Source organism: Pezoporus wallicus, unplaced genomic scaffold, assembly GCF_028554395.1.
Source record: "Pezoporus wallicus isolate ANWC-B61680 ecotype Strahan unplaced genomic scaffold, APGP_CSIRO_Pwel_v1 contig_227, whole genome shotgun sequence".
Taxonomy (NCBI): domain Eukaryota; kingdom Metazoa; phylum Chordata; class Aves; order Psittaciformes; family Psittacidae; genus Pezoporus; species Pezoporus wallicus.
In genome coordinates, this window is record NW_026635704.1 from 13891522 (window position 1) to 13915555 (window position 24034).

General features: G+C 40.4%; 1 protein-coding gene across 22 annotated transcripts in view; it reads left to right on the plus strand.

Moving 5' to 3' along the window:
- The window catches only part of DTNA (dystrobrevin alpha), a 229614-nt gene that overhangs the window by 199631 nt on the left and 5949 nt on the right, over positions 1 to 24034 (plus strand). For 13 of the 22 annotated variants that reach the window (XM_057397718.1, XM_057397715.1, XM_057397720.1 and 10 more), the window contains 8 exons: positions 173 to 260; positions 2722 to 2819; positions 4179 to 4292; positions 7553 to 7649; positions 13090 to 13249; positions 16065 to 16154; positions 16705 to 16873; positions 17557 to 17689. In XM_057397718.1, the coding sequence (XP_057253701.1) occupies positions 173 to 260; positions 2722 to 2819; positions 4179 to 4292; positions 7553 to 7649; positions 13090 to 13249; positions 16065 to 16154; positions 16705 to 16873; positions 17557 to 17689 (949 nt within the window). Of the gene's footprint in view, positions 1 to 172; positions 261 to 2721; positions 2820 to 4178; positions 4293 to 7552; positions 7650 to 9039; positions 9979 to 13089; positions 13250 to 16064; positions 16155 to 16704; positions 16874 to 17556; positions 17690 to 20858; positions 20906 to 24034 lie in introns of those variants that run through there. The other 9 variants (XM_057397719.1, XM_057397716.1, XM_057397721.1 and 6 more) reach the window with 6 other exon arrangements.

Consider the following 24034-nt stretch of genomic DNA (forward strand, 5'->3'; position numbering starts at 1 on the left):
AAATCAGCCTCCCACTTCCCTTTGTTCACTTAACGTCTGCCATTGTTAATTTGGCAATATTTTGCTTCTGAATTCTGTAATGAGGGTGTGTGAGTGGACAGCGTTGACACAGCAGTGGCCATTTTTACCGGTGTTAACATGTCTTCCCTCCTTCCCTTCCAACCCTGAGCAGTGTGCTCGACAGCGCAAGCCGCCTGGATGAAGAACATAAGCTGATCGCCAGGTATGCAGCAAGGCTGGCAGCAGAAACTTCTTCATCAGTAAGTGTTTTAATTAAAGGAAGGCTCTTTCCTTCTGTCACGTTCCAGGGGCTTGGCAAGATCAGGGACATTACATCTGACAGTCTTAATGATTAATGGATTATTTTTCCCTAACCTTTTCATCAGGCGCCGTTATGGTTTAGTAATAACACTTTTATGCAGTCCATTTGAACCAAAGAATCCACGTACTAATGCATATAATCTATATACTAATGCAATGGTATTTTAACAATTACAGCAGAGGGAACCTGACATCTTGAACTCATGAAAGACTAGAAAATACAGCCTGGACTAGCTTTGGTTAAAGGTTAATGATTTAGTGCAGCAGAAAAATGGGGTGGTGAATCCATTTTACTTTTTAGTTCAAATATCATGGCCACTAGGGCCCTAAATGCTGAGGATTTTAAAGAATGATCTTCAGCAGGATGACTCTAATGACCCCTTGCATTAGCCCAGGCTCCCATTTTTATTTCAAAGCAAAGATTATTCTGTTCTATGTATCCCAAGATACAAGGTGATGACAGGCTAAAACCTTACTAACTATATTCAGGAACAAGAGAGAATGAAGCAGGAACCTAATCGAAGTATATAAAAACTTAAATGGCACAAATAAGGTCAGCCTAGTTACTTTTTTTCCATCTCAGCACATTAGGTAGAACAAGGGACCATAAATGATGGTTAAGTGAAAAGCAGCCAGTCCAGAGTGCTCAGAAGCATATTTTCTCACTGAGATTTACATGGCGGGGTTAACTGAAAGGGCAAAATCAGGCACTGCTCTTGTGTAAAAATTTTGAGTCATTTTCCTTCCAAGTGAAGGCAGTGAAGATGAAGCTGCCACCCCGTGCATCTGTCATGGAAGATTTCACACTACCCACAGCTGCAGGGGAGGAGAAGGGTGCTCCTGGTCTGCCAGCCCAGCCCAAGTCAATCACTTCCAGAGGTGTGACATAGAGATTTAAATTTAAGGCAATCTGTAGCTGATGGTCCTGTTTCTACAGGACGGTAATTCTTTATGAGAACAAGATTTCACATTATTAATGTCTCTGGGTAGAAACTGATAGAAATCAGTTGTAGATAACATGTCTGTGATATGGGGGAAAATTTAGAAACAATATTTAGGTAGCTTTTAAATACAGCTGGTTTGAAGGAAAGAGACAGAAGGAAAAGAGAAAGTTTCTGTATACAGAAATCTTTTCAAGCATGAGAGTGGCACCACATTAAGAGCACAGTGGAAATTTTTAAAGCTTTGCTGATGGTCATTTTGTTTTTTAAGGAATAAAATGTCTTATGAACTCTGGGCATTCAGAATAGGGATCCTGGTACCCCCTGAATCAGTTGCGACATCCATCCACCAGTGTGAAGCAGTTTTTCTTATTTATGCACTGCTCTGCATCCCTGTGGTTGGAAATTTAATGGGAAAATGTAACTGTAGCAGAAAATACAATAAATGGTTACAGGCATAACATCCTGCCCTTTTCTCACAGTCAGTGCTAAAAAGGAACAAAGGTTTGCAATGAGACATATCTTCATCCTTTTTGAGGGTCCACCTCCTGGAGGAGGAGGTGCCTGGCATCACATAAAATTAGTTAGAGTTACACTTCACAGAGCTTTTATGGTGAGAAACACTCAGATCACAGCAGTAACTTAAAAGAGTGGTTTTTAGTATCTCATCTTTCAGGTTGGAAGTGGAAATAAATGGATATCTTTGGCAGCTGTGAAACTTTAAATGTCTTGGTCTGTGTTCTCATTGGTACAATACTGAAATACAGAAGTGTGAACAAGGAAAATAATACTTGGTTATTGCTGATAAACATGAAAAAAAGAGCATAATCCACGGAAGCTGTAGTGAACATTGCCTGCTTTGGTAAGAAATAGTTTAATTCCCACTTCATTTTATTGAGGGAAAAGGTACTGCTGTAGCTGAATGACTGGAGAAAGAGATTTTCTGAAGTATCAGCAGAGTGTAATAGGAAACCTTGGCCAAAACAGGCCACACAGACAGACTGAAAACTGAATACAGTATTCAAACTAAAACTGTACTTTCAAGAGAACAAAGCGTCACAGCGCTGGAAACACATCCCTTTCTTTTTGAAGAGAGGCACTAGGTTTTGCTTCAGTGTGTTCCTCTTGTGTGGAATATCAAAATGAACAGACATATTACAGCAAATGCCTGCAGCAGTGCTGTTGCCTTTAACGATTGGTTCAGAGGAGGCTCCCTGAAGAAGAAGTGAATGACAGGATGGCAAACACTGAGTCTTATTTACTCTAGCACTTACCCTCCTTCTACTAGCAGTGGAGCCATGCTGGTATGAGCACAACATGGATGCTCTTTTATTTTTATTGTAGGCAAGCCTGGTACTGCATTTTCTGTAAGCAGATTTCACAGAACACATCTGTGTTGAGCTTATGGGTGGATGCTGTCTAATCCTCCTTCAATGCAGCCTTCTCTTTTTTACAACAGCAGCAGGGTCAGCAGAGAGGGGCGTCAGATATCTCCTTCACCATTGATGCAAACAAGCAACAAAGGCAGCTGATAGCAGAGCTTGAAAATAAAAACCGGTAAGCATCCACAAAGTACCTGCTTTTGTTCAGGCCCATGTATTGTGCATGTTTGTTTCTTTCTTAACGCTTTTTGCCACCTACTTCTTTGCTTGTACATGCATATGCACCTCCCCCTACAAAAAGTGCAAGTTATAAAAAAGTCCACAAAATATCACAAAGGCTTTGAAATCCATAGCCACCCTGTGTTTTAATGAGTGTACTGTTCACTGTGATACAGTCATTGATGCTTTACTGTTTGCAGCTGCTGTTTGTGAAGAGTTTAAAAAAAAAAAAGCCTGACCTGTTTCAAAACCAGATTAACTTTGAGTTGGATCCTCTGTAGCACTTTAACATGAAATGATAAAAGGATGAGTCACGCTGGTAATGTTATGCTCCCCTGCTTTGATTTGTGGAAAAGGTGATTAAAGTTCTACAGAACACAATCGGCCTGGAAAAGGTTTGCAGAAAGGGTAGCAGCAACTTAGGCTGCTGATCAAATGAGAGCTGTGGATGTGACCAAGACTGGGATTATGTCAGGAGAAATAGGCCAGCCGGCCCCAAAAAGGAGTGATGCCATTTGTTAGCAGCAGAGGATCTGGCCCTGGGTGTCAGACTGCCTGATGCTGTGAAATGTGTGGCAGCAAAGCTCTGCTTTTACTGCTGGACTGTAAAATAGAGGCCAGCCCAGACCAGATGGTTTCCTATTCCAAACACTGCACTACCTTCTGTCACCGTGTAATGAGCCACCAGCTCCAGTCTCCATTTATCTTTCATAGTTCGAGGCTGCCTCCTGACTGTCTGCTGTCCAGCACGGTGTGAAGACAAGGCAAAACTCACAAAGGTGTCAACCTGCTGCTGCGAAGCTTTGTATTAGCCTTTTGACAGCACTCCAGGGCTGCCAAGCCAGTCATAACAAGTCCTGTTAAAGTGCTTCTGCATAAATTGTTGACCACTCTCAAATCTCTACATACACTAAAAGTATTTTTTTAAGAGCTGAGTATTTTATCTGATCCTCAAGAAGGACCTTTAATTTGTTACTTTAATTTGCATACACGGAGTGCTTCAAGTGTTTGTGGGGAAGAACAAGAAAGGAACAATTTAATTAAGCATAGAGCTATTTAATGTCTACCTCTGATTTTTTGGGGGGTCTTGAATCAGTATTTCCCTTTATAGTGAAATCCTAAAAGTTCATTTAAAAAATATCCAGAGCCCTGTTCCACTGCTGGGGGTTTCTTTTGTCGATTGGAGCCGAGTCATCATATCTGTGTTGATGAAGAGCTACATGCACTCATACCTTTTCCCCTCTTGCAGTGTCCACTGAGCTGGTCTTGTGGAAAATTACTGACTTGTAGTCTTTTGCTTGTTCTCCTCCCCAAGAGAAATCCTACAGGAGATCCAGAGGCTGCGACTTGAACATGAGCAAGCGTCTCAGCCCACACCAGAGAAGGCACAGCAAAATCCCACTCTCCTTGCAGAGCTCCGGCTCCTGAGGTAAGTCCTCAGTGGTAAAACCTCCAGCCATGACTGGGGCCAGACAGTCATTCTCAATAAGAGAAGAAATCAGAGATAAGCCTGGCTTACTGTTTTGGGCCTTTTTAAAGTAAAGAACACAATGCATATTTTTTCCTCCATTTTCAGTGCAGGCTGTAGTCCTAGAAGTAATTAAGCTTATGCTTTAAACAGCATGCATGAGAAATCTCACATATTACTCATCTACATTAAATTAAGCATGTGCATTAATGTTTCCAGAGTTAGGCCCTTAGGTCATTTGGAATAGGTCCCCACAGCCTTGTCCAAGTGCCATTAATTATATGGGGAAAAATGGTGTTCTGTCAGAACAAATGCTTCTACAAAGACTTCTCATTTATACTAAAGTAAATACAGAGCTACATGAAAATACAGCCAGAATTAGACATTAATTTTTGGAAATTTCCCAAGTGCTGAGCTCTAAGATGAGGTCAGTTCGCTTCACAGTGCAAAACCAGGCTGCAGAAGGATCCTCTTTGTCACGTGGGAAGTAGGGAGTAATGTCATCTGCGGCAGCTGAAGGGGATCATCTCTCCAATTATCCCACCAAACTAAAAACATCAATATGGATGTGTCTGCATGTTAATTAGGATACTTTACATGGATTTACTAATTGCCATGTGTATCACATTAAAGAAGTACAATAGTTATTGGCCCAGATATGCAGGCTCCCTGAAAGTGCTGTGTTGTGAAAGCCAGGCAGAGAAGCCAGTAAGAACTATTCAAAACACTTCATGTGAATAGAGAATAGAGTGTAAGCACTTTCTTTCTAGTGAAACAATGCTAAATTAAGTTTTATCCCTGTGCCACTTAGAGCTTGCATGAGACTAAAGAACATTTTCGGCCACTTAGGTGCACCTCATACAAGTAATATTTTAGCGGTCTGATTCATAACCAAAGGAAATTACAGTAAGAAATTGTGCTGAATTTTTTTCTTTGCAAATACTATATAGTTTTACTATAGAGTTTTCCACACTAAAATATTTTTCTTTTTCACAAATAACTAAATTTGCTTTCCAATCTGAAGACAAATTAGCTTCTTCATTTCTAAGAGATTTTAGTGTGTAATTACTTCTAGAGATCTACAGGCAAGTGACATTCTGTGTGACATGTGAAAGTGACTGTGATGAAAATATGTGCACTGCTTAAGATACACCAATAATGTAGCTCCTGTGCATCAAGCCTAAGGTCTATTTTAATCAGGTTTAGGAGATTAGCTTTCTGTGTAGTTGACAAATAAAATTAATTATCCTTAAAAAAAAAGTCAAATGATTGTGCAGCATTAGCAGACTGGCTACTTAATTATCCCCCTTTGCAGTTTTGCTACACATATTGGGAGCATAATATCCTTATTTGAATTTTGTGACACAGGGTGTCCCTAGAGCAGTGATTCTGTCCTCCTCAATTATGATATCTTCTCTGATTTAATATGGTAGTGTCAGAAAATAACTTATGGTCTGTGGGTCTGTACTGCTTTGCATACCTTCTAAGATGTTCACCATTTGAAAGGCAAAAGATTGTCTTCTGATTTACTGTGGAATTTCAGCACTACCTCAAGTTCTTAAACACTTAAGATGTCACGAGGCTGTTGTTATCATGTGTAAAACAGCAGGACTCAGAACAGCAGCACTGACTTACATGTTACCCCACAGACTTTGGGGGCTTGAAGCAATTAGGACAGTTTAGCTCATATAATATTAAGAAACACTGGAATCTGTAAATTATGTTGCAGGTACCTGTCCCAGCACCTCTGACTAGCTGCTGCAGCGTTGCAGTCTCACTGAAACAAGGTTTTGAGTATTCCTTCACATTATCAGTGCTGTCTTGGAGACAGATTGGAAAGCTTATTACTTCCATGAACTTGCTCGGGAGTACAGTGGGAAAAAAAAGTCAGAGGAGCAGTCTGGCTGCTTAGATCCTCTTCCCCCACAGAATGAATCTAAATCCCAGGAGAGGTCTGTGCTAGGGTCTGCCACTTTGAATTACATGGATTAGGTATCTTATTTTTGTTAGCAATTCCTTAAACTCTGTTGCCTTTGTACAGTTCATAGCATTTCCAACCATTACATGCCTGGAAAAGAAAAGCCAGCACAAGCAGTTTTTGTAGCAGAAAATAGATTAATCCTCCAGAAGAGTAAATACAGCTTTGCAGTGTTACTCTATGATACTATTATATAGGCGAGAGCACACATGAGCAATCCTGTAGAAATCAGTGTTGCTTGTATCAGTAACTGCTCACTTCCAGAGAAGCCTCAAAATTGAGGTTTCATATTTCCCTAAATACAGGAAGTGTACTTAGTCTTGTTGGCTCTGGTGCTTTTCCATTTAGGATTAAATTGTCATATTGGTACAAACCTAATGAAATAGTGGGTTGGTGTTATTTGCAACACAGTAGTATATAAAATATATCTTAATATGTGATTTTTCAACAGTAATGTTGTTAATTATGTCACAGCTTCCAAGAAGCAACAACTTTATTATGTGCTTATGTGAGAACCTCTCACACAATTCAGTAGTTGAACATGTGTAAGTGCTGAATCCCTGTCCTGTGCAGTGGAGCTGTGCAGAATCAAAGCTGTTCCCGTTTCTGTGGGCACAGACTGGCTGTCACACGTCTAGTGGCTCAGTATTCACGCTATCACAGGACCAGCACCGGACTCCAAGTCCAAAGAGCTATTTTTCAAGCAGTTCTATCTCCAGTATGTGATAGTCTTACTCTTTGCTTTCAGAAAAAGTAATAGAAACAAAAACATATCACTGTGGTTTTCTGGCTGAATTTCTGAACTTTCTTAGTTTCTTTCATATCTTGCTCTGTTCAGTGCCCCTGCTGTAATTTCCTGTCCTTCAGGGCATGCCTTTAATTTCTTCTGACAGCTAGTGAGGTTATTGACTTGAGAGATCCAAAGGCAGAAATTGCCAGGCTTTCCCACAAGGGAATATAACACAAATTTGTTTGATCCTCATTTGTTCTTTGGAGAAGGGTCTGTGTCAGTGTCTATCTTTTTCCTAATCACTATACTCAGTCCTGTGAATATTCTCAGTATGAGGGAACTCCCTAGTTTTCATGTAACCCCATTTCTAAGCACTGTGCTGAATTAATACAGTGCGTTTGCTTTCCTGTGGTCTGTAAGCGTATACCTCATATTCGGGCTGGGGAAATGATGTAGTTTAAAACTGCTGACACTGTGAGGGGTAAGCTCTGATCAGATCTGCTTGTTTCTCAGACAGCGGAAGGATGAGCTGGAGCAGAGGATGTCTGCTCTCCAGGAAAGCCGGAGGGAGCTAATGGTTCAGTTGGAAGGCCTCATGAAACTGCTGAAGGTAAGCGGCTCCACCTGATACTTACCAAGGAGAGCAGGCAGAGTGAAGCAAGAGAGGAGAGGGAGATATGACCGCCGAATTCTGCAGAACTTGACTATTTACAGCAATAAAATTTGCCTTTGTTTCCTTTCCTTTCTGTTTTTTGCCTTGGTCTTTCAATTCAGGGGTTTCAAATGAATCTCAGGTGATGTTGTTCCTGTAGTAACACTGCGTCATCATTGTCACCTGCTAAGTTGATGGAACATTAGAGACAGTCTCTGAAGTATTGAAGAATTAATACAATCCTTTAAATAACACTGGAACGTGATACAATGCAATCTTGGTTTGCTCTTTTGTAGAAGGATTTGGCTGCATTTCTGGATTTCAGGCTAGAATCTCTGGATTAACATTCAGCAGTGTCCGAACACAAAATACTTTGTGGTCCAGTTTCAGGTGGTGTTGCAGAAAACACTTCAGCACTGTATACTATTACCAGTTGACAGTACGGAATTGCTTTTGCTAGTTCCTTTAACTTTGCCCATTCAGTTGCTAGTTGTGTCAGATGGGCAATTTGAGAACCACATCTAACTGTCCGATCTTAGAGATGCTTCCCCAGCAGCACTTGGTCATTTTCATAAATAGAGAAACAAGGGTTAACCAAATGAAACAAAGGATCTCAGTTAAAAATGAAGATGTCAAAAAGCATGTGCATTTTAAGACAGACAAGGGCAAGATGGAAAATGTGTCTTTATTTGCAGAGTCCAACCCTATTTTATCTGATGTGCCTTAGGACAGGCAATGCTAGAAATTCACATTTCTGTGACATTCTTCTATTCACATAGAAGAAAGTGCTCTGAATAGCACTAGAGCCTGTTTTGTTGTTGCCCAGGCAGATAAAAAGAGTGCATGGAAATTCAGTGCAACTTGGGTCTGATATGGCTATGATAAAAACAGAAAGCATTTCACTGAAATCCATTTAGCAGCATGGATTTGCATCAAAGGATGATTTTGACATACTCTGTCATTTGCACTTCCTCAGGTGCAGGCTCCTGCACCCACAATGCAGGAACTGATGGCACCTGAGCCTCAGAGCCCACTGAGTAGCCAGCAGGTTTTTGGGAAGTAGACTGTGAAATGCTGCGGTGCTACAAGTAGCAGTTAGGGCTGCCTGCTGTCCACTGCCTGGACAAAGAAAATTTGTGGGGTGTAGGAGGTAATAGTAGCTTTCTGCACGCTTTGCGCAGTTCTGGTGTTTCAAAGTATGCAGAGGTCAGACCATAACACAGTCACATATCTTCAACTATCAACAGTACCAACTGTACCTTTATCCCTGTACTCCGAATATGGCTTTGTTTTCTGTTCTTCACTTACATCCTGGCTAATCTCATATGCTGATCCTATTTCCCTTCAGGAAGAAGAATTGAAACAGGTAGTAAGTTACCTCCTTACTGGAGGCCTCACTAACTCCTAAATGTGATTGTGTTCCTGTGATTTGTTACTTCCTTTGCTTGAAATGTGTGTGTGTTCTTTTGACCAAAATTAATAGTTTGCAATTCTTTCACACGTTATTTTCAAGTAGCTTAGAGCAATTTTCACAATTAAACATCTTAGCCCTTGAGAAAGTGAGTCATGGCTACAAGGTGTCTTGATCTTTTTCTCACTCCTCTAAGTAAGAACACGCACAGTATGGAAACTACCACCCAACTGTAGTGAAACCAACGTAGAATATGAACTAAAGAACACTTCTACCATAGACAGAGGTTTGAAAATGTAATGAGAATTTTGGAACTTGAAGAGAAACATAACTGAGTTTAAATTAGACCAGGGCAATAAGTTTGAAATCCCACTTTGTCCAGAAAATATCAGACACATCTTTTAAAGCAGGTACTGACGCTAACAGTTCCATGAGTCCTCAGGAGAATAATGTGGTTTCTAAACAGCTTCTGCCACCTAGATCAAAAAGGTCAAGTATTTATATTACTAATGGTAAATTGTAGAAAATACAATTGTTTTGGAGCTGTTTTGTATTGAAATGGATCTTGGAAATATATGAAGCTAAGAAAAAAGCACTTTTGAGACAGCAGCCTGATTTATGAGTCCAATAACAGTGTTTCATTCTAATAAAACATGCTTCCGCTCACGTTCAGCAGCAGAGGTACAGCCACAAGTCTGAGGTGTTCTACCTATGGTAGAGCATGCAGAGGTTGTAGATAATTCTCACCTTCATAAAACTAACATTTTGGCTAAGTTTTGTAGAGCATCGATCTGTTGCACACAAAAATTAAATCTGACCAGACATCACCTCCATGCAAGGGATGTCATTTTTGATTCCTCATTATTAAACAACCTTCCATTCCCAAAAGAAAAGAAAGAAAAGTTTCCAACGTGACCAGAGTTTCCCTGTCATATAAAATGTTCACTGAACAGTGTAAGTGAAAGTACATTTTAAATGGAAGCACATTTTCAGGCTGTTATGAGATATGATTTATTTCTTCCAAGAGCAATAGCCTCACTGAATAACAGGTGATGATGCTAAGGAATTACTCTCACAATTTCCATTAAATGATCCCCATTATGCTATGCCATTTCATGATCTGTTGAGAGAAGCAGGATTGAATTAATTTCTGGAGGAATTCAACTGGAATGAGCAGCCTGGCAATTCATGTAATGCTTATGAACTTTCTATTTCTCTACTGCCCTTCCTCAAGAAAGAATAATGAGTTCTTAACATCTGTGTCTTTGATGAGGCTGTGAGACCGGCTTTCCCCATATGTCATCCCAGTTCAGTTCCGGCAGAGGGAGCAATGGACTAAAGCTCCTGTAAAGCTAGTTTTCTTTTCGAGTGTTTTATCCTAAGCATGCATGACACGTGAGAGTGGGAAATCTTTTCCTGTCTAACAAGAGTTAACTTAAAATCCATAGGAGGTGGCTAGGGATGGTGAATTAAATAAAATACATGTAAATTTTTCCTAAAGACACAAGAACATTGATATCTGCATCCAAATACAACATAAAAGCTGAAGCTCCCCTTTCAGTATGGCTTTTTCCTCAGTGAATGGGGCTGCCAAAGTTTGGGAGCAATTTGGTGCTTAATACCTCTCCTGAGGATACCAAGAAGTTGCTACAGATTATTACAGCAGGTTTCAGGGCATGAGCTCTGGCCTGTGAAAACCACGTTTCTGCTGATAACCAGTAAGTAGGAATCTAATCCTAATAAGCACTCCATTCCCACAAAATTGGGCTGGGGTGGGTCTAGAGTACAACACAATTAAAATGTTCACCTCTCTGAAATCAGGCATTTTCTAATATCTGCCTGTTTCAACTTGCTGTTCTTCAGTTCTGTCTGATACTGCCCAAACAGCATAAAGAGAAATTTTTTTAAGGGGCAGGGAAGTCCACATGCTTCATCTCCCTGCGCTTCCCAAACAGTTGATTCTGACACTGAAAGCTAGAGATAAGAGAGCACTGTTTATCATAAACACAACATCTCAGTCATAGCTGCAAAACAGACACAGGGTAAGAACTGGTGTGCAGCAGCTTTTACATTTCTCTTGTGGGAAAATTCCAGCAATGTACTGGCAGTTATCTGTTATTTTTAGTAAATAAAATGCCTGTTCTGAAGTTCATTCCTTTAATGTGACTTGACTATAGGAAGCAAATTTTGTCCTTTTTTTTCCTCATCTTCTCTGAAAGTTTCCACTGTTGGTGTTGCCCAGAACAATAACAGGGATCAGAGGCAGAGGGGAGCTGAGGAAAAAGGGCAAGTGAAAGAGGGAACCAGAAATTCTTTAGCAAATCTGTTTCACAGAGGATGAAACATGTCCTGTCGTAGAATGAAAGGAGATAGCTAGAGATCTTCCCTGATGTGCAGGGGTGCGACCTGCAAGGACCTTGGAGCATCTTCAGATTCCTCCGTGCCCTGCCTCTGGAGAACCAGAGACCTGCATTTCTGCTGCAGTGGGTACAGACAATTCCAGAAACAGGAGATCATCTGGCCTTTATGTATTTGACTTCTCTTTCATCCATCATTTAAATGTTCTAAAACTGATCATTAAAGAAATTATAAGTATTAAATCCTCCGTTCTCCCATCAGTAATGTGCTTATTCCTCATAAACCTAATTTGCCCTTGATGTCTCTCTGGTGATAATGACTCTTAGAAAGGGGTGATGGGAGAAAAGAACAAATAGCTCAGTATTCTGATACATTATTTATGGTCCAGGGCAGAAATTCATAAAAATCTCAAGGGCAGTGCTGCAGTACTCCTGCAGTGGGCTGCTATTGTCTTTTTAGAGCACATTTGCCAAGCCATATCAGGGCTGCAGTGGCAGCCACTACAGGAGTCAAAATAAACACCATGGGAAGAGTTAGGAAATCCTCCTGAATCCTCAAAATAAAGCCAAGGTGAGGGAAAAACGAGCCCTCAGGTTACTTTTCACTGTGAACATGGGGCATGTGTTGCAGTTCCCATTCAACAGCACTCAAGCTACCTCCATCCTTGCCATTTACCAAACACTGTCAAAAGCCATGTGCAGTTTGGTGTGGACTCCAGCATCTGTTTTTCCTTATGTGGATGCATGTTCTAAGGGGGTTTGAAACAGTGGGTGAAAGGGGCACTGTGTCTCTTGGTATCACTCACCCAGCTGCATTTGTAAAAGCGACTCTTGTAAAGTCTGCTTGAAATTTCAGCTAAGTGATATTAACTGTAAGGTGCTAACAGCATGATGTTTTATATGACTGGTGTTAAAACATTTTCACTTCCAGCCACTGAACCCACAGCAGGAATTTATAGTGCCCTATCCCCACGGTGTTTTGGGAGTGCGTCAGTAAATCCTGTAGAGCAAACAATTTAATAGTGTATGATATAATAGCAGCTTAAAATAGTCCTCTAGCCCCGAGTAAAAAGCAGAAAGCTATATTATTTATTGTGAGTGTCGGACTTTATGTGACTGAGAGCTTGCATGTACTGTGACCCTCTCCTGCAGGGAGGCAGAGGGCAGGGCTGTGATCAGCTCTCATGGCAGCACTCTGATGAAAGGGGCTGTTTCAGTCCCTTGCCCAGGCTGAAAGCCTCATCAGCGCCAGAATCTTTCCCCTTCTCATAGTCTGAATGGATTATGTTTTATCAAACATGCGTGCAGACGGGGGCAGTGAGAGGGAGAAGAGAGCAGAGAGGAGCTCTATACTTTGGTTAACTTGGATTTTTTTTTATTTAGCTGCCTGACATTTTCCCATGCTTAAAGGAAGTCAGATCTTGACTCATATTTTCCTACTTACTGTTTTTCTCCACAGAAGCATTGCTGTCCACTAACAGCTGACTTCCGTATATTTCTTTTAGCAAGATTAACATTATCTAACAGACCTGCAAAGAGCATGATGCCTTTGAGCTGAGGGATGGGTGACAAGGGTAGCGAGAGAGGGCTATTGCAAAGACCAGTTTAACCCCTTGTGATTGTTTTTCAGACCCAAGGGGCAGGCTCCCCGCGCTCCTCGCCCAGCCACACAATCAGTCGACCAATTCCAATGCCCATCAGGTCTGCCTCTGCCTGCTCCACCCCAACCCATGCACCTCAGGACTCTCTGACTGGGGTGGGAGGAGATGTGCAGGAAGCCTTTGCACAAAGTAAGTCTCATTAATAGCTTGTCTAGATACTTGGAGACTGTTTGAAGAATCATTATTTCTTGTGAAATATTTCTAAATGAACTGAGCTCCTGAATAGCATGGTATGAATCAAAACAAAGCAAAACAGTTATGCAACAACTGTGGTTTACCATTGAAAATCAACTTTGTCAGCCATCAGATTTTGCTGTCAAAGTGAGCAGGTAAGCAGAAACTGGACAATGATGCCAATTAACAGATTTTGTGGTAAGAGGGAATTTCAATGCGTGATGGCCAGGCCAGTTATCAGCACTCTGTTAACTAAAAGAATTGCTGTTGACTTCAGCAAGGCGTTGTCACTGTGTTCGGTTTTAAATAAAGACTTTGCAAAGAATAGCTGGTGCAATTATAGGATTAGTTCAGGTGGAAAAGACTCTTGTAAGTCACCATGTCTTCCTGCTCCAAGAATGAGGGCTTCAAAGTGAGATGAGACTGTTCAGGACCTTAACCAGTTGAGTTCTGAATGGCTCTTGCCATGAATTTTCCACAGCCTCTGTTCCAGTGTTTGACCATGCTTAATGTGTAAATTTTTTGTCCTTGTATCTGATTGGAACATCCCTTGATGCAGTTTGTGACTGCTGACCCTTGTCTTTTGCTTTGGGCCTCTGAGAAGGGTCCAGCTAGACCAGACAGAAATTTTATCTGAAGTGTAAGTGAACCTTTCCTTTGCGTTTCCAGAAAACTGCCGTAGGCTGCACAGTGTTTTCACTCCTCTTTCCACTCTTTCATCAAGCAACAATAAATTTTAAACTGTTTTGAATTTCTAAGGCCACAGATTAAATAATTATGTTGAGTACTAAAGCACGAAGAAATATTCTCTAATCTGCTCTCTCCTAAAATATTTATATCACTGCAATTCTTTTATTTGAATCTTTTTTTTCCCCTGTTTCCTTAGTACAAATCAAGTTTATGTGGAGCTCTGGAGTTCCTCTGCTGCAGTAGAAGTGTACTTGTTCCAAGGAGCCCAGTTCAGCCTTTTCATGCACCCTTCCTCTTGATTTTCGTAGGAATTATGCCTCTGTGCATGTATCTTAAGACAAGGTTGAATCTATAATACAATCAAGAAGTTTCCACTAAAGTGCTAATCAATTCATGTATCGAACCAAGGAATATTTCCTAGTCTCAACATAACCGATTGCTGGATATCTCATTTTCTATGGCAAAAGAAATGGGCAAGATACACTTTTCCTCTCTTTGCTATGAAAAAATTCGAGACAGGCAAATATATGGACCACTAACCCCTATGCTGTTTTAGGATAGTTTCTTACAGAGCTGGGAGTAAGAGAAGTAGTGGCCACAATAAAATATCCATAAATAACATTAAGGCTGCCTCAGGCAAATGATTTTAAGTATATAAATGTGTTCTGTTCAAGATAAAAAGCAATATAAAAACGTAAGTGATCGCATTTAAAAACTGCTGCATTTGATAAATATCTAGCTTTATGTCATTATTTACCATATTCTCTAGATAGGAAGGTCAAACCCAAAGAACTTGAAGCCAGCTGTTCTGTCACATCTTGACATACAATTTTGTGAGAGGAGGTGTAGGCTGAGATTTTACGGCTCCTTTCTGTGCTCCACCAACAGACGTCTGCCTATCTGTACATAATGCGGACAGGCCACAGCTAAAGCACAGTTTCTCTTGTGGTTTGGGTTTTTTTCTCTTTCACAGTGTTTGCCATAGTTGAGAGATACACAATTGAGAACACTTTAGAGAGGGAGTGGCTGTCTCCAGTGTTTGTGTGTATAAGAGAGAGATTAACTTCTTTAATTTACATTCCAGTAACCATTTGCTAGTGGAGATAGACATATATATATATATATATATATATATATATAAAAATCTCTTTAGGATGTGGGGAAGTTTTTTAAATGTATTGGTTTGCATTCAGCAAGTTTTAAAGAATCTACAGCAGTCAAATCCTGACAATTCCTGTGAATAATCCAGTTTGAAAGATTATAGATTCTGTGGGATATATTGGTTATTCAGCTACAATAGGAGCTACGTTTGGGATTTGGGAGAATTAAGCAAGCATTACCCACAGTCTGCTCCTAGGGAAGGAGTATTTCATGCAGCTCACAAGAATCTTTCATGATTGATGGTTAAGGGAATATTGCCAGGTTCAGCAGGGAAGCACTTCTAGATCCATTATTAGAAAGAGTTTAAAAGCAGCCTGAGGCTGTTTAGAGAGTCAATAGTGCTCCCCTTATTAAAATAAAAAAAAAAGGAGAGACAGTAAATTATGGAATGGAGTGTACAAGAAAGTCCTTGAGCTACAGGAGAGGCTGAGAGGGAGTGGAGAAGAAAAGTCCATCTCAGTCTCAATGAGGTCAAGTATGTTTCTTCAACATTTGCCATAATTATCTGGCAAATACCTGGCAATAATGGTGTCATTAAACAGAGCTGTGGGAACTTAGAGAAAACACTTAATTTCTTCCCTCCTCCTGCACAGACATTGTCAATGAGTTCACACTGGATTTAATCTTCCAGGCCTGCTCTGCTGGTGTCACCCCACAAATGAAAGCTTGATGGCAGTGAATAATCTCCACATATCTGGCATTGTGATTAAATGAAGCATGAGGGTAGGCTTCTGCTCTTGCATGCAGCATAAGTAAATGAGGCTGTTCTGCAGAGAATTCTTCTGCACGTGTCCCTCATAAGGACTTTGATACTCTGAGTTATCACAATGGCAGCTTTCAACAGGGTTAAAACTGCTTTCAACAGGAAAACATATGTCTTGTGAAGAATAGTAACGCTGTGCTTTGTCTCTTGCTTCAGGTGCAAGAAGAAACTTAAGAAATGATTTGCTGGTGGCAGCAGATTCAATCACCAACACCATGTCTTCTTTGGTAAAAGAACTAAATTCTGGTGAGTGGGGCTAACACGGGTGGATAGTCATTTCACATCTATTTGAAGAAGTGGGAGGCAGGAAAATACAAACCAGCAAAAAAGCAGGATGATGTTATCTTCAAAGCTTTTTATGCTTTTAGAAAAAAAAACAAACAGCTAAATAGCAGCTTCAGGAATACAGCAGATCTGAAAGCTATGGGCAGAGAGATGCAGCTGGGTACACTGAAAACTCCTGAGAAGTTTGTTTGTGATTCCACATGGAGTGGGATTTTACTCTTTAGAAATTCATTTAGTATAGAACACATAGGACCTGTTGTAAAATGTTGTCTGTGGTATTCTCATTAAAATATCCTACCTAATAACCAAGGTAAGCAAAGGCGTCACTACTCTGTCTTACCAAAAGAAGAAAACTGTTAGCTCTGTAGATACGTGTAGAATAATATATGTTACTCACTATGAGGTGGCAGAACTCAAAGTTGGAAAGACAGAGAAATCCTTAGAGGATCAGCCAAGTATACACACTGTTGTGAAAGTTAAATGGAAGCATGTGTCACCTTTCACTTCATAGAAGTGGGCAGCGAGACAGAAAGCAATGTGGATTCCGAATTTGGACGGACTCATTTTGATGACCTTGTTCCATCCCCAACGTCTGAGAAGGCTTTCCTTGCACAGATCCATGCCCGGAAGCCAGGGTACATCCACAGTGCTGCTGCCACCGGCTCCCTCCGCAGTGACATGTGGGTACCTGCTCAATTTGCCTTCTTAATCTCATTCTTTATATGTTGAAAACAGTGTTTCCTCTCCTTCTTAACTGATTGCCACCAAAAACTGCGTGCATCCAAGTAAGAACAGCTTCATGGTTAGATAGTAATGAGCACTGTAAACAATAAAGGCCAGAACTAAGCAGCATGGAGGCTGTGGGACAGCTGTGCTCTCTCTTATGCCCTGCAGTCCTGTTCCCTTCGTATCCAGACTAAGGGGCCTGTTGGAGGCTGCTGGAAAAAAAGAAGTTTTTAAATGAAAAAGACAGAATGCTTTTTATTGACCAACTCAATTGACTTACAAGACAATTTATTTTTAGAACCTGAATCTTCTTATCAAAGACAATAGGCATTTTTCCAGTTATTTTTAGTTCAACCTCTTTGTACCAAGTTATTGAGAACTTTTGTTACGCAGTTCTGTAGAGCTGTACCCCCAAAATACCTTCAGCAGGGTATGTCCTTTTGTCTATTTCATCAATATCAGAGCACTGGAGAGAAGAAATAGGTGAGGTGTTTTCCAGTTCTAGGAAAATACTAGCCAATGGAGCATGTGTTGGTGTAAAAGCATCCCACTCTCCTCATAGTTACAGTAAAGGGAAGTGTTATTGACTCGGAATGTCACTCATCTCAGGAGGCTATTTATTGGTAATTTTCTTTAGGGTTACAGAAGATGGAGACCCCTATGTCAGAGCAGATGATGAAAATTATGAGAATGACTCTGTCCGTCAGCTGGAGAATGAACTGAAAATGGAGGAGTACCTGAAGCAGAAGCTGCAGGATGAGGCATACCAGGTGGGAGAAGGACGCCAGCTGCCCATATATCTCCATAAGTGAGAAAAAACAGTACACCATAGCTGGCCAGTGCCCTTCTTAACCTTAGTCCCTGCGGCGTGATGTGTTCTCAGTTACTAGAGCAGCCACATTCCAGAACCTGCTACTGTTCTCTTTTACTGACTGTCATGCATCTAACCTTTGTGCATATCTTGGAAGACCACACTGCCCGAGGCACACAGCAGTAGTCCTTAGGGCATCAGGTGGGACAGAATTGTCTCTGGTGGTGTCAAGCTGAGTTCTTGCTAGATTTAGATTACTTTTTTTTCTCTTGTAGTTAAAAACATTCAGAATGGCTTCTCCAGCGTGAACTGCAGCTCAAGTACAATCTGTGTGTTATTGTCATTGCCGGAATCTGAAATGAGAGGGGAGGGTTTGAAATCAGTTGTATCCCAGAGAACTGAGTATTCAAAAAGTATAGGGAAGTCTGGGGATTTGTCATTAAACACCCCCTAAGAAGATTTTCAAAGGGCATCTGTTCAGAAGTGTGAGTAAAACAAATTTGCAGGTGAAGCTGGAATTCTTGTAGACATCCTGTCCTGTCTGCGTAATGCTCTCTAATTCTACCTGGTGTAATGGACTATCACCAGTTTTTAGGCTAGCCTGACTGCGAACATCCTAATGTGAAATGTATTCTTATAATGTTGGTAGTAATGTCAGTAGGAGGGCACACTCGGTTCAGTTATTTGGGAGCAGAGCTGAAGCAAGCAAAATTAACTATTTTCCCGCATGGTGACCAGTTAAATTTGGAACTCATCATTACAGAACATAACAGAGATGAAAAGTATAAATGGTCTAAAAAGAAAGGATTAAGCAGGTACTGATAGATGACGTGTATGGAAATGAGGTTCAAAAACACTTGGGCAAAAATTCTTTAAACTGCTGTTTGCTGGGAGCTAACAAAATCTGGCCTTTTTTTCAGGTAGTTTTCTCTAGCATCTACTGCCAGTCACTTTGGAGACAAGAATCTGGGACTGACAGGCTCGTGATCTAATGAAGAATGGCTGCTCTTTTGGTCTTCTTTTCTGTAAAGCTGCTAGGATAAATTCATTGACTCAAACCAAAATTGCAGATAGTTTGGAGGCTGATGTGAGCATCTGTTGTTTACCTAGGTGTGCTACATACATGCCTATGGTACCCTGCCAAAAGTCATTCCGTTGCAAAGGTCTTTAAGGACATGACAACAGGAGCAGAATTGCTACAGACTATGTCTTAAAGCAACAGTGGGTGACATGGATTTTTTTTGTTCACAATTTTTAATCCAGGATAGGAGATGGCAAAAATGACAGCCTTTAAACTTCTGAACAGGATGAGCAGCTACTGCTGATGTAATGGAAAGTAACTGTAGTTATAAAGAAGGCGTACCTCAATAGTGACAGCTGTCAAGCATCAAAGAATAAATATTACTATTGCTGGTTAAAATTCCATATAATCCTGAAAGAGCAATAGACCAATTTTGACTGCACTTTGATTACAGTATGGAAGTGCAATATATGGCAACAGTGCTACATGAGCTTCACAAGTTACAACGGGATTTTGTTCTTGCACAAAGTTGAGTACCCATGTGCACTGGAAAATAAGGTCATTCGTTGTGCAGGGTAAGTTATACATGTTGCTCAATAGAACCGGGTGTTACTGTCACTTCAGTCAAGACAGAGCTTTTCTACTGTCTTCCAACAGTATTCCCAGAACAAGGGGAGGAAATCTCCCTATTGATGTGACAATAAAACTCCTTTTGAATTCAGGTCAGCCAAGGCTAGACTCAGGTGAACTTTGTTCCCTATTGTTTTACACCATTTGTTTCCACTGGGAGGAGAGAGCGAAAGAAAAGAACAAACAGAAAAAGCGAAAGGCTTTTTTTCTTTCACAGATGTATTCCCTGAGGGAACAGAAACTCCTCATTCTAGACAAGTTCTGCTTAATAACATTTTTCCAAAGGAAATTTTACTGTCTGTAAAATTGTCAGCCCCTCTCAGGCAATGATTTGACCATAGTGACTTGAAAGTAGAGAGTATTTTTAGTTGATAACCACAGACCCAAAGCATGCAATGCGCAAGAAGTCCTTCTCAAATATACTGGGAAGGACTTCTTCCTTCCCTTTTGATTCGCTTTTCACTAGGGAACAGGTTCAGAGGAAGCAAGAAGAGGTACTAAGTTAGTAGGGACCACTAGGATAATGAGATTGGCACATTGATCCTAAGACAGTGCTTTTGCTTTGACTCCTTCTCTGCACTTTGCACTTAATTTGTGGTATTTTGCTGTTCTCTTCCTTTTTCTACTAGCATCACTGAGTAGTCTCTGGAGATAAGGACACAACTATCTACTTGTAAACACAAAGGCAAAGTGGGAAATCTCTGTTTATGGTATCCTGTTGAAAAGTGGCCAGGTCAACTATTCTAATTTGCGTCAAACCATTGGAATTTATTACAGGCTATTTTGCTGTTTGTACTCACATGTACACTGCATTCATCTGGATAGCCAAAAAAAGCTGGTGGCTGTAGCTATCGTAATGCAACTGTCAGCTGAAAAAATCGGCAAGGAGAAACTCCTACTAAGGTTACAGAATGGTAACCTCAGTAACAATATGGTAACCATTTTTGTGTTATTAAATGTCTCACTTTGTGTAAAAACAGCACATTTAGAAAAACATGTAGATGTAGTGTAGCATGGAAGATGGTTGGTCAAAACCCACTCTTGTTATTTTGTGTCACCTTGTATCCAAACAAGATTTTCATGCTAAACTCTAAATTAGTATTAAAGTATGAGTGGAAAACCCAAAACACGTAAGGAAATCTGGGACAGGGAACCTCAAAGGAGGCTTCTTTCCTTCTCTTTTTTGAAAGCACGTTGTAAATAACAAGTATCTGTACTGGAAGAAAACCACATTCAGCGCACAAGTGTAAATGCTAACAGTGCTTATCCTCCCACATCTGCTACCAGTTGTGTTCATGTTACAGTCTTCTGCTGGATGTGCTGTGTAAGACACTTTTCATTGGGTTTATTTTCTGGGTCCATAATTGCTCCCTTTATTTCTAGGCTTGTGCATGGCTTTCTTCAGAATAATACACTGCCTGGCTGCTCACTGGCTTAATTTGTCATCTTCTTGTTTTCTATCCTTTGTTATCTACAGGTCAGTTTACAAAGTTGAGTGCAATATCCTTCTCTCTCTCCTCTCAAGTAAGTATCATTATAATTTAGAAGAATGTTTGGAATTAATCCTCATAATGTGTTATTTCTGTTGCAGTGCACCTTGTTCTGCAATGCTGTTTCTCACTTCTCTTAACCTGTGCTAGGATGTCCAGTAATCTCTCTAAATCATTTCTATTTTTAATGAAATGTGGTCCTAGTCCTGAGGATTCCTGTTAAGCCATCAACTTTTTATCTTCTTCCTTTGTTGACTCTAAGAGTGAGAAAACAAATTTTTCATCCCTGAGGATATATTAGCCAGTATAGAGAACCTTTATCCAGAAGGTAAGGAATCAGATTACATTTCAGGAAACCTGAGTTAAGTTCCTTACAATGCTGTAGTCTTCCCAGGGTAACTGAAATAAGTAATTCCTGATGAGACCAAAACATCTACTCTAGTATGGGAAGCAGGAGTGAGGCAAATACTACAGAAAGCAATCCACCAGCTGCTTAGCCATGAAGGTATCTTTAAATGTGTTGTGAGAGTTTAAAATGCACTGATCCAAAGTGCAAGATACTCAGCTCTTAGCTAGAGTCTGGCAATTCAGGGATAAGGCAAGAAGGTCTATGAATTCCCTGCTGGTCCATATTCAAGTCATTCTCCTCACACGTGCCAACCTCACAGTTGGCAGCGCTGAGTTTAATGCCAAGTTCAGCAACTGTGTTTTTCTCAGGGAGTCAGACAATGGCTATTTTTATGAAGTAGTTTGTTATTCTGAACATTTGCCCAGAAAATGGGAGACCACACATTGCCTTCTTGCCTCATCTGGAGCTATGGACTCTGCATTTCTGACTTCCTAGGAGACTGCTGTGAAGACGGCAGTGGGACATTGCCATCCATCCTACTCTAACACTGACCCACAGGATAACAGGACCAGAAAGGAAGAAATCAAAATAGAGGTCTGCCTCTGGTCTGCAAACTGAGTCTCCTCCTCAAAGCCAGAACTAAAGGCAACCAAAGGTCTACTGTCAAACAGACACTTCAAGTTGGGAACATGGTCATGTTGCTAGATTTTGTGTGTCATATTTTATGCTTGACTTCATTATTTATACTGCAGTTTTGATGGCAAAGTTTGACCCTGATTTAAGGGGTTTGCAGCTTCTGATGACAGTAGAATTTGGATGTTAAAGAGTGGATCTTATGAAAGCAGCTGCCAGTCTTGAGTGTTAAAAGCTGTTAGGTATTTCCAAAGCATCTGTCTCAGTGTCTCTGGCAGCTAAAGCAGAATAAATGGATGTGAAAAGCAAATAAACAGCAATACCCAGAGTACTATAAAAACCAAATAACTGCTCATAAAAATTCTTCTAACATTGCCCTTCAGGTTGCATTCATTTTCTCAGTAGCCTTGTTATAAACATGAGCCGTGTAGAGTTTCCTGAACACTGACAGCTGGAAAAGTAAGTTTTCTTCTTCAGTTTTATTGCAGTTGTCAGTTATAGGTCACATGAAAAAGAAAATAGATCTTTCAACAGCAATGTATGAGCGTATAACTGTATGTAGCAGAAAGGTTATATATAATTGAATGTAATTACAATTATGAAAGGTAATAACATTCAGACAAACCATTTGCAATATTAAGTGGAAAAAATTGTTCCTTTTTTTATTAGGAAGCACTGTTAAGATAGTGATGTGGGAAAACACATACTGCCGTACAGCCTAGCTTTCTTGGAAGCGTATCCTGTCTCAAATCAGATCTCAGCAGAGATGTGAGACTGAGCTGCTACCTCATATCCCCGATGCTTTTGAAACCTTTTGAAACTGTCAAGAATAATTTATTTAAGCACTGTGGTCTGGTTAATTTCATAGTGAAACTCTTTTTGGCTCCCGTGAGAGCCCTTCAGTCAGTAGCAAAGACTGAAACATCCCCCACCAGGTATAAAAACCTGGCCCTATAGAAACTAACAGCAAAAACTGGTGAACTCAGCGTTTCACCTGTATCCATAAGAACAACACTGTATTATGGTACATTGTGGTAAACGTATCTACACGTGATAAGCATGGCTTAGTGTTCTCAAAATTTACTCTCTTGTGACTGTGGAAGGCTGTCATATCTTGTGTATTTTATTCAGTACTAGTATTTCATCGCATTGGAAAAATAAACCCAAAATAGCTGATATCTAAAGTGCTTGTGCTGTTTATGTTGGGTTCTTGCTTGAAGCTTAGCAATTGCAACAAGACTTTTACTTCTAAGGTAATGTTATTCAATCAGTGATTGTACAAATACAGTCAGAATGGCCCTAGATGGCCGTATGAGGTAGAAAGCCAACAGACTTTCTCATCTCACAACAGTATTGATTTGTGCTTATTTATAAAAAGATAGGGAAAATGAGATCAGTTTATTGTAGCTTGTTATGAATGATACTGCTGTTGATAGCCAGCCGCAGAGTTTTGTTCATTTCCTCATTCATCAGTCGTGGACAAGTGGTGTTGATGTCATTTAATTAAGGGGTTTTGCAGTCTATCTTCATTTTTTAAAGTGCTTTGTACAGTTATGTAGAAATGACTTTGAAATAACATGTAGTATAACAAATTCCTAGGCCAGCAAGTGGTTCCAGTAATACATAAAACATAGTTTAATCACATTTTCAGTTTACTGTTTATGCTAAATGTACTTTAATACCACTTGTTGGTTTTTTTCATAGACTAACAGTGAATTCGCACTTGTTTCCAGCAGGCTCTAGGCAGATCTTGAAATTAGGTGAACATTTTTTTTAGATATTAGGAAAAAACTCTTCATTATGAGAGTAGTGAGGCCCTGGCACAGGCTGCCCAGAGAAGCTGTGGCTGCCCCATCCCTGGCAGTGTTCAAGGCCAGGTTGGACAGGACCTTGAGCAACCTGGTCTAGTGGAAGGTGTCCCTGCCCATGGCAGAGGGGTTGGAACTAGGTGAGCTTTAAGGTCCCTTCCGAACCAAACCATTCTATGAATTCTATGCAACTGTGACATTATTTTGCCTTTAGCGCTTTGATAGCTGTTGTTTTTTTTCCAAGGATGGCCAGTGGGAGTAGAAAGCCCCATCTCTGAAAGTGGTTAAAAAGTTGTTATTTCCAGTTAAGAGCTGCCGACTCATGCAGTGAACGTGTTCCCCTGAGACCTACAATCTCCTACATTTTCTAAAG